The following is a 10,695-nucleotide window of genomic DNA, read 5'->3' as shown; positions in this document are numbered from 1 at the left end:
TTCTTAGAGTGTGTTTTTGTGGGCCCAGGTTTACCCAATAAAAGTTAGTTTTGTCCTTCACAGTATTGCTACTGTGTTTTTCAACGTTACCACCACGTGACAATATTAATCTTGAAGTTACGCGTCTACAAAATTTGTCCAAACCGTTTCAGGGACCTTCTTAGGGGGCGCTGTGTGCGGTGAGAGCGTAATCATTCATTGAATCATCCATCCATCTAGGAGCCGCTACGAGCCGCCACGTTTGCATTCCCGCACGCGCGTAGTCAATCCAATCCGTGGAACAAACGACGCCAACAAAGCGTTCGCGTTCCATTTTGTCGTTGGCGTGTCCCGTAGCGTTGAGTTACGGAAAGTTGAACTCCAGCCCTCGTGTGCCTCAGCTACTCGGAGTCCGTGACTCCCCTTGTGCGTTCAAGTAAGTGAGGGCCACGTTGTGGACCGTATCCAGTCGTTTTCAGGCGAGATAACAGTACAATGCCCCCGCGCAAAAACACGGCGCGCCGTGGTCGGCCATTCAAGTTCGGAGAAGGCGGTGATAGGACTGCGTCGCAGGACGACGCTCCCTCGGATGTAGCGGCCGTCGCTTCTTCCGATGTTACAGAGAAGCCCTCGCCCCAGGCTAAGAAGCCGGCTGTGCCACCGCGCAAGGGGGCTGCGCCCAAGCCCAGCCCTGCCAAGCCTCGGGCAGCCGCCATTGAGCCCGCCGCTAAGAAGCGCGCCATCGCCGCCAAGCCGGCAGCCAAAAAGGAGGATCCGACGGCGCGAACTATCAGCGACGCTTCCGAGGCCGATGCGGAAGACGACGGCGCCTTCGAGGCGCTTGTTCTCGATGCGGACGACGACGACGAGGTCCTTGCCGAGACCGCCGGGGACGGGGAGACAGGCGTCGGCGACGACTCGGTGTCCGCTGGTAACGAGGAAGGCGTCGCAGAAAGTGCCGACCAAGGCGCCGAGGGAGGAGACGCAGGGGCGGGCGAAGCCGACGAGGCGCCGGGCGATGACGTGGGTGCCGAGGAAGGGAACGGGGACTACGCCGGCGAGCCTGAAGAAGGCGCAGAAGGTTGGCAAGGGGACGCCGATGGTGCCGACTGCGAAGACGACGGTGCCGCAGAAGTAGATCCTAACGAAGAAGGCGCAGAAGAAGGTGGCGAGGCGGAATACGCGGAAGGCGACGAGATGGGGGATGCCGAGCATCCGGCAGAAGACGAGCTGGAAGGTGACGCCGCAGGTGACGACGCTCTGGGGGCAGATGCAGCGAACGATGCTACGGAAGCAGGAGCCGACGACGGAGCGGAGGCTCTCGAAAACGGCGTATCTGCTGATCCAGAACATGAAGAATCTGGAGATGTTGCTGCAGCGGCTACCGGAAGTGGCGAGGGCGAAGGCGAGACGATCGTGGGCGATCTGGCGCCTTCGGAGCGCGACTTTGTGATGGCCGAGGTTGAAGAGATCAAAGATGAGCCGACGACCGAGGTCACTCGGCTGTGGGACCTGTGCCCCGACGTGGAGCTCGACAGTGCCGAGACCATTACGGCATCGGTTCACGATACCATTCAGCGGTCGGTACGCCAGTTCATCGAGAGACTTCTGCGGGACGCCAAGGAAACGGGCACGGTTCCCGACGATGCGAGCGCCGCCGCACAGGTGAGAGCAGCGTTGATGAGATCTGCTTGTGCCTTGAAAAACAGCAGCTCAAAAGGAACAGGCAGAGATTCTCTGATCCCCGGCTAATTACACCAATGACTGAATAGCTAAATGTAGTGACTTTAGCAACCTACTCTCTAAAACGTTAAGATTATCCAATAGAGAGGAAGTGGTCTTATCTGTGCAGAACTCTGATAACGTCACCCAGTAACTAACAAGTACACTGCAACGAACCCTAAAAGGCATTGGCATCATGATGCACCATGCTGTTGGTGTGTCCATTTACTAGGGGGCAAAAAGTATTGCTGGTGTGTGTATTGACTACCTACGAATTTCCATTTTGTCCACCTTATACAGTAATAGCACTCTGCACACACTAATTGTGATATGAGCAAGTTCGACGATTTTACAGTGTGGCGGCACATGTTTCCTGCCCTAGCAAATTAGCTGCGAAACGTTTTGGAAGGGTTTTGCGCGCAGCCACGCGGCCCGATCCCAAGGGAAGGCCCCCCATAGAAAGAAAACGCGTTCAGGCGCATGCTGTTGCAAACATCTGTGCCGTTCTTGTGCTTGAAGCAGGGTTTAGGCCAGGAATCTACCTGATGCAAGGATGAGTTCGTCCGGTAGTAGGAATGAAGGAAAAAGGATTTATTTCACATTATTGACACTGGCTCCAGATAAATAAGCCTACTCCATGTAGGAGCATAGTAAACAACCGAGTTCACATCAGGACACGTCAGCAATCCCCTCACTGTGCCAGAAGTCTCCGCTTCTTAAACAGTCATCTTCCCTAGAAGAATAGTCTAGGGAATCTGATGACTATATCTCGGCCAATCGCAATCTTTGAATCTGTCACAAGATTCCTCCCATGCTCCGCTTTGCCCACTTTCACCGGACCCTGCCTGCTATGTTCCGTGTTTGTCCTGGAATATGGCACAAGTATGTTGCAATCGGGGAATCTGAGGTTGACGCTGTTCCCACGGTAGCCTTCGACGTTGGCCCCCTTTCATAAATTAGTTCAGCTTGTCAAGGTCAGGTTCTTTGATCTTTGCCATAGTTACCCCCTCCACGGAGGGTGGTAGTGGTTGCCTCGAAGTGAGCTCCTTTGCGCGTCACCATCTGTGTTGAACCTCATCACCGTCTGGGTGCATGCTGATCAAAGCACAGCCTCGTGGGAGACGTCTAAGGAATGCGCATCGCCGTATTGAGGCATAGCACCATGTACTGCGTTGAAACTTGACTGGTAGCTCGATATCATTGCGGTGCTGAAAACTTGCTTGGCGCGAGCCTGCAGCTCCACTTTAAAACAGAAAGCAGCCAGTGCCCCATCCAGCCACTGAATGATCCAGACTGCACCGTGAACCATGTAGTTGCTTGCTGCCTTTCATTGTTGGCTAAGAAATTTAACAAAAGACCTTTGTGTACACTTGGGCGACACTTAAAAACATCACATTGCTAATTAAATCTTCTTCCAGCGTCGGCCCTTACTTGCTGGGGTTGGCAGCGCATGCTTGACTTTGCATGGTAACACTGGGTTGATAAGAGACCGACAGGAGACTCATGGCAGCGATTGGCCGACTGTTCAGCACAGCATGTCTCGAGAGTCCATTTTGTCATACCAGGCCAATGACAATGCAACCGACGAGCGCTAGGTGTCTTACTTCAGTGGACTTTCTTGGTGACAGCAGCGATAAAACCAGCGTGCCGTGCGATGTTCAGCCGCCATACTTTTTATGCTGACACCTTAATTCTAGAGATGCACTGTTTACTTCTGCATCAAATGGGAAACAAGAGACTGCATTTGGTGCAGCAGTGTAAAGAACCACCTTGCTCACTTGATATATATGCACATGCACACAATAGTGTCGGCAATTTCATCCGCATTCTCGTGAGAGAATAGCACAACCTATATATGAGTGCTTATGCAAGCATAATTTTTTTTAATAATGCTTTATGGCATGCACAAACTGTAAGTATGATGGCATGAAAGAAAAGCGAGAATTTGTAATAAATTAACAGCCCCTAATATATGTATCTGTATCTTAGTCGCCGTTGTTTAAGCAGCTCAGCCGCTTATATTGACTCGTCACAAACAGAACAATGCGGCTCATATGCGCAGATACATATGTTTTGCTACATTTTGACATTATTTCATATATGCGATGTACCTGTTCCCCAATAATTGACCCTGACAGAGATCTGTAGCTGTGGATGTAAAGAGGTTCACTGCTTTGGTAAGTCCGATGCGGAAGGCTGCATTCGAAGACTTCAGTATTTGAAATGTCTAAATAATGTGTAAAAGCACTACAAAAAATGAGAGGCAAGTGCAGAAATTAAGCACAACAAACTCCCAAGGCAGCCGCTTCGGCAGAGAGAGCTTGGTGTGCCTTTATTGACCGTACTTTTTAGCACAACAGCGCCCTCAGGCCTGCCCGCCTAGTAGTCGGTGAGTGCTACATGGCTTCCAGGAACGACACTTTGCACAGAAGAAGCCATTAATAATTATTCGTGATCCACAGAATGCACAACCAACGCGCACTAAACTTGGGTGCAGGTACACAAATCAACCGGTGAAAGTCTTGGCACCCTACCAAAATGTTTCCAGGGGCGTACAGCAGAGGCCAGCACAGGAAGATGAAAAAGGCCGATTGAGAATGTAGCCACGTTTTGATTCATTCGTGCTTGCTGAGCTTGAGCTTGCCTGTGGGACATTTTGTTTCAACAAGTGCTTCATCTGCTGGTTAGTGGCCTTGTGCGAGGCACCAGGCTTTGAGCCCGGGTGGTATGTACACAGGGTAAAATGAGTGGTGTGGGAGTGTACGTTTATATTCCAATACAAGCCATTGGTTGATGGGCCATGTGCATGCAAATATCGAAGGCCTGCCTCCTGGAGTTGTGCAGCTGAATAGAGGAAATGCGCACAAAGCCCAGCAGAATTCCGATGCGGTCAGGATGCAAAAGCACCCATGTACGTAGATTCAGGTGCTTTCTATAAAACGTCCCAAGTTATCAATAAATATCTAGAGTTCCGTACCACAATGTCGCTTATAGCCTGTGTGTGCATGTTAAGCCTTGTAACTTGATTGTATCTCAAGCCCCTCATTTGCCCCTCTCTGGTATCTATCTCGCAGGATGGGAAGCCAGTGTATGGCTGCAACCTCTGCAATGTCCAGATGGACCAGCCGGAGCTGTTTGACTGCCACGTAGAAAGCCAGCGCCACATCAAGCGCCTCCGCTGGATGTACTTCATGGGAATGAACAGTCAGTCAACTTGTTACTGTGGTTTTCTTCACATTTGGGAGCATTTATATTAGTGATGCAGAACTATCGACATCTGAGTCATTACAATACTGTTGACAGTAACAAAATTGTTTATAGTACTATCAGGCATTCTACCGACAATACTGTATGATCACGTGATGTGCCACATGCTGCATGTAGACACTGCAACACATATTTGTAAAGTTTCCCTGTCGCTACTTGCGTGAATCGGGTGTTGCTCGTGGTCAGCTGTCAGAAAATTTCTGGTCCAAGAACTTGCAAATTATCGCTCGCACCGTCAATTGTGAATTATTGCTATGCTATCAATTGTATTATCGATAGTACTACTATCAGTGGTTTTTCTTATGCTATTGATAGTTCTATAGCAAAATACTCTAATTATAGCGGTATTGGCAATAATACTATATATTGTATATTTTACACTATCAAAATAGTTGCAAAGAATATTCAATTTACCAATAGTTTTCTGTCACTAATTTATGCCACCACTCAGTATTGTGGTGATGTGTCAGACCTATTATAATGTAATAATATCCTTAACAGCTACTAGACTTCCACATTACAAGGCATCTCATCAGAAGCCAACAAACACTGACACCAAGGACAACATAGGGGAAATTACATGTGCTTAAAAATGAAATAAAGAAACAATAAATTAATGGAAATGAAAGTGGGTAAAAAACGATCCCACAACCTTCGCATACCCAAGAAAGTGGATAGGAAAACGGCGCTGCGGTAGCTCAATTCGTAGAGCATCGCACGCGAAATGTGATGGTTGTGGTGTCGTTCCCGACCTGCGGCAAGTTGTTTTTTCATCCACTTTCATTTCCATTAATTTATCATTTGTTTCATGCATGTGTTATTTCAATCACATGTAATTTCCCCTATGTTGTCCTTGGTGTCAGTGCTTGTTGACTTCTTATGATATGACTAATAAAAATAGGGCCCCTCGGTTAACCCCCTTTCTTCTCACATTACAGTAAAACCTCGTTAAACCGTACCCGCTTAAACAGTAGTTTCGTTTTAAAAGTAGTAAAGTCAAATCCCCGACTCAGCGGCCATTGTACATAATGTGTTTCGTATCCGCATAAACCGTACCAGCTTACTGCGTACGCATCGGTTAAAACGTAGCGTTTGAACTTTTCGTCGCGCAAACACGACGCTGCGCCGTCTCCATCGGGCGGCCCGGCAGAACAACACGCCTCAGAGATCGGAACAACGGCCTCCAAGCGCCCTGTGCGTTTGCGCGTGAAGCCACATCAACATCATTTCGACGCGGTGCCAGAGAGCGTTATGGCGTCGTGCAAGCGAAAACTCGCGTTGTTCCGAAGCTTGGATAAAAAAGACGCCGGGTGCTCAGCATAGAAGAAAAATTAGACATCGTCCGTGCTATCGAACGTGACACGAAGAAGTCGGCGCTGACACGCAACAGGGATCTGCTGTTGACTACAGTGTGTGGCATTTGGAATGCGAATAAGTTGCTCGGCAGCGCTGCTGCGACCGCGAAGATATGTCGGCTACGAGGTTCGACTTTTCGCCATCGTTGCCTCTGTTGTTGCCGAAGTGTCGACTAGCGACAGTGACGAGGACGACACGGAAAGCGATAGCACGGGCGATTCAGGCCCGACAGTGGCATAAGCTGCGCGTTGCGTCAGCCTCATGAATGCAATCGTCGCGACGACAATAGGGGCGCGATAACGTAACTCTATTCCAAATGAAAATTATTCCATACTCCGGCACCCGTAATGAAAAAGGCGCCCCCGGGACTTCTGCAGCACTACTGCGCACGTGCACGGTGAATACGTAACGCCAACGAGGAATCTGCCATGCGAGGGTTTGCCGAGAAGAGGGGGCTGGCTGAAAAGCTGGCACGCAGCTTCAGTAAGTTTGAGGCCGCTGTTGTCGGCGTGCTAGGCCGCCGCGGCATCAAACGAAAATAACGCTTTTGTCGCGCGAAGTGAATAAATACTGCATATTTTTTCCCCTTTCATCGCACTTTCTCTGAGTTCCGTTTTCGACAGGTAAGTGGGCGATCTCATGCTATTCGGTTAAACAGTACTACCGTTTAGTACGTACCTTTCCCGAGCTCCGGCCAACTACGGTTTAACGAGGTTTCACTGTACAAGGCTGGACTCGTACCTTTATGGCCCAGAAAAGATGAGTCCAGTGTTTTGGCAGAGGTTTCGCTCCGCCAAATGAATTTCCCATTGGGTGTGCCGCCGTTCTGTAATGTTCCCGCATCTTAAGTTGCCTTTGCATGTGTTGGTCATTTAAAGTTAGTGGTGCAGAGGCAAATTTGGGAGTATGAAATGCTGGGAGGTATGCAGTTGTCAGTCCCGATAAGAGTGTCACGGCATGGTTGTAGTTTTGCCAGCTCCGTGTAGTCAGCTTCGTCACAGTACAGTTGTGTTATTTGGTGAAGTATGGGAAGCACTGGGAAGAGGCCATTCTCACAGAACATAGTATGTGTCCCTTATTTATTATGTTGCTTTAGCTATGTGTGGCCTTCACTGTTATGTTTTCCCGGCTGTTATGTATTTAACTTCGTACTTCTGGCTTTGAACGATCTGCTGGTTGCTTGTTTTATCCTCGCATTGCCATCTCAAATGTGCCATGTGAGCGTGATTGGCCTAACTTACTGTTTAATTTCTACCACCGTATACTTTTCAGAACTTTAAATTCATAAGACACTTCAAAATACCTAAATTAGTTGTCCACGGGGAGCGTCACTGTCTAATATCCATCCTTATCAAAATGGCGTTCAGCAAGTCGAACCATGCACCGGTCAGAGTCGGTGCACGGTGCTCTCGATCGAGTTGGCTCAAGGAGTGTCCGAAAAATCAGACGAGAGGTTGCAAGGTGTCCGAACTTTCGGCAGTTGTTATACATTATGGTCTATGGGGAGAATGGCGGTGCCACAAAGCAGACCGATTAATCAAGCATGTCCAAATTTTTGGAGTCCGGAAAATCAGTTGGCGACTGTATATATATATATTTTGTCTTTCCATGCCACAGAGGAGCTGAGCAAGTTCCACTGCCGGGTGTGCCACATCTCGGTGCCGTGCAAGGACCACCTGGTGGGCCACCTACGCAGTGACCGCCACGTCTGCCTCAGCAAGTCCCTGAACGTGCATCCCAAGTACTCGGAACACCTGCTGTCCCAGCACTTCCCCAAGGGTGAGTTGTGCCAAGCCGTGCGGGCACTCGACCCGCCCTTTCTTGTCGTCCTTTTGGATGCATGGGTGCAGGTGGCTGGGCGCTATCACTCTCGCGGGCTTGTGCTCACAAATTATAAACTTTTAAAACTGAGAATAAGGTCCCAGCTGAATGACGATAGAGTCGGGGGCATCGGAGGATGGATTGGCATGAATACAGCGCTGTACCATAATGAGTGGTTACGGTGAAGTGGGTATGGTAGGAGCACTAGCCCGTAGCTCCGAAGCTTAGCTGAAAAGAGTGTTTTGTAAATGATCAGCCAGTTACAGGGTGACACATGCACACACACACTGCATAGAAAACTTCTGCACACATACAATGAATGAATCAGTGTCACGCAGCTAGTGGAAAACATGCAGTACAGTAAAACCTTGTTAAGTCGGACTCGTCCTTTGGTTCCGTCAGGATTAGGGTTTATTTAATGCAATGGAACTAATTGCAGTACGACTCCCTTTAAAACGAACTCGAAGGGACCATGAAAATTTGTTCGTCTTATCAGAAGAATAATTGGCAACACAGCCAGGTGCACCCAAATATGTCGCTTTAAAACGGTAAATGAAATAGACTTAAATCTGGGGGGAGTTGACATAAAGCGCATTTATTTAAGGTCTATTCGACTCAGCCAAGTTTCTCCGCACCTTCTGCACCTATTCACCGCGCGCTGCACCTAGGCCTTCGATTCCCCGAGGTGCAGTGGTGCACCCTACACCCCCGTGCACGATTGAACGGGGTGCAAGGCAAGGTGCCGCCGCGGTGCAGTGCACCCTTGAATTCTGCAGCGAGTGGGTGTAGCTCAACACACCATAACTGGCACCCCCTGCACCTTTTCGTTTGTGGTGTCGTGCACCTTTTTCTGAATCGAACAAACCCTTTAGCTGAACTTAATGGAAAACTGTTTTCAAGTGGTACTCTTGCTTCGTTTCATCCAGTCCGTCATGGACATTTGGCGCTTCTGTGCAAATCGGCGAGCAGCCAAAAATGATGTCATCTCTCCTAATGACCTTAAAAACTATTCTGTGCCTTCGTGCTGCTGGAAAAAATTAGCAGTGGCTTAGCTTGGCTATGCCAGGATATACGTAGCGTGAGCTGAGGCACGTCGCTCAGCCTCCTGGCGACGCCGCTTTGCTAGACATGCCCCCCTTTGCTCCAATGTCTCTGCAGCACATTTAGCCTTCTTATGTACCTTCTTCCTACGCTCAACCGCTAATTGCCAGGCTACTACTTGGGATTCGATGAGTTAAGCTTCTCCACTCTTCTGCGCCCCTGAGCAGCAATTTCGCTCTCCTTCTCCACGGATATACCACACTGGCAAACGCCCCGCTATATGCATACCCGCACTGATACCTCTGCGCATGCGCACCAAATGAGAGGCGCTGTCAAGCGGCTCCGACGCAGCGTCAGACTTGGCTACTGCGCAACGGAGGTGCACAGCTGGGCACGCGGCGACACTAGTGCGTCTGCCGCGGTTATGACATCACTCCTCTGGAATGCGCAGACCGGCGAGGCGCGCGCGGCGGCTCCGGCGAGCTAGCTGTGCGCCGTGTGACGTCACTGCTCCTCGCGCATGTGCAGCACGGCTCTCCAGGAGCCACGCGAAACTGCTCAACCTCAGCCAGTGTAGTTCACGCTACAAAAGTTCACTAGGGAGCCAAAGCAGGCATTTGCCGCCTCACAGGTCGTCGGTGCAGGCTTTGAGCTAGCAAAGGTATGAAGGAGCGCACGGCAAAGCAGCGCATCCTAAGTGAAAGTCTAGATTACGTTGAGCGAAGTGGGGAAGGAGAAAAGAAGGCGTCGTGAAGGAGGAAGGCAGGCAGACGTGCACTGGGTTGGCATCCTCCGGCAGTTGCTACAGGTTTCGTTTCCGATACGGACGTTACCGGGTTTGTCTTGTGCACAGTGTAAAATTGGTCTCACGGTAACATCACGCATGCTTGCCGTACGCTGCGTGTGTGAGTGAAAGCGTGTGACGGTGAGCTGACAATAGAGCTCAATATTGCGTGCGTGAAGGAGGAAATGTGGAGGGGGGGGCGGTAGCCCGCCGTCTTCCGTCGCGCACATAGCACTGTTGGGGGGTGTGAAGGAGACGACTGTTGCACTTCAGTCGTGCGGCTTTAGCTTGAACACGATCTGCTATGGGGGCACAGTCAGGTGGGCCTATGGCTCACAGCTTCGCATGCGCTGTGTTCTCGCCGCTCATTTTTCGTCGAAGCAAGAGACTGTGTGAGGTTCACTTCGCTTGCTGCTGCTGCCGCGATTCCTCACGCCAGCATTTTGACGGAGAGCGTGCGCGGTCATCGAGTGTGATGTGTTCATGTTTGCCTGTGCACGCTGTCACTAGGCTTGTTAATTTAGTTAGTAAACGAAGGCGTTATATTTAAGCAACTGCTGCGTATGGCACGGTTGTGCAGGCCCCGTCTTGATTATGATCTGCGATGCGGACAGTCTAGGCGCACCGAGGGTCGATAGCTTTGTATGTGCTAGCAGCACTCGTACGCTTGCGCATCACCCGCATGCATGGAGTGAAACGTCACTGCCTTTTTGTTTCCTCCTCTT

The 10,695-nt window shown here is 50.1% G+C and overlaps 1 protein-coding gene across 2 annotated transcripts in view; it reads left to right on the top strand.

The window, feature by feature from the left end:
• The first annotated feature begins 268 nt into the window (after window positions 1-268).
• Window positions 269-10,695, top strand: part of LOC142584794 (uncharacterized) — a 76,002-nt gene continuing 65,575 nt past the window's right edge. For both annotated transcript variants that reach the window (XM_075695064.1, XM_075695062.1), the window contains exons 1-3: window positions 269-1,644; window positions 4,776-4,905; window positions 7,942-8,103. In XM_075695064.1, coding sequence (XP_075551179.1) covers window positions 475-1,644; window positions 4,776-4,905; window positions 7,942-8,103 — 1,462 coding nt within the window. In that variant the 5' untranslated portion in view covers window positions 269-474. The remainder of the gene's footprint in view (window positions 1,645-4,775; window positions 4,906-7,941; window positions 8,104-10,695) is intronic.

Source organism: Dermacentor variabilis, chromosome 6 (genome assembly GCF_050947875.1).
Source record: "Dermacentor variabilis isolate Ectoservices chromosome 6, ASM5094787v1, whole genome shotgun sequence".
Classification (NCBI taxonomy): domain Eukaryota; kingdom Metazoa; phylum Arthropoda; class Arachnida; order Ixodida; family Ixodidae; genus Dermacentor; species Dermacentor variabilis.
The sequence above is the reverse complement of the archived record's forward strand: the minus strand, read 5'-3'. Positions and strand labels throughout refer to the sequence as shown.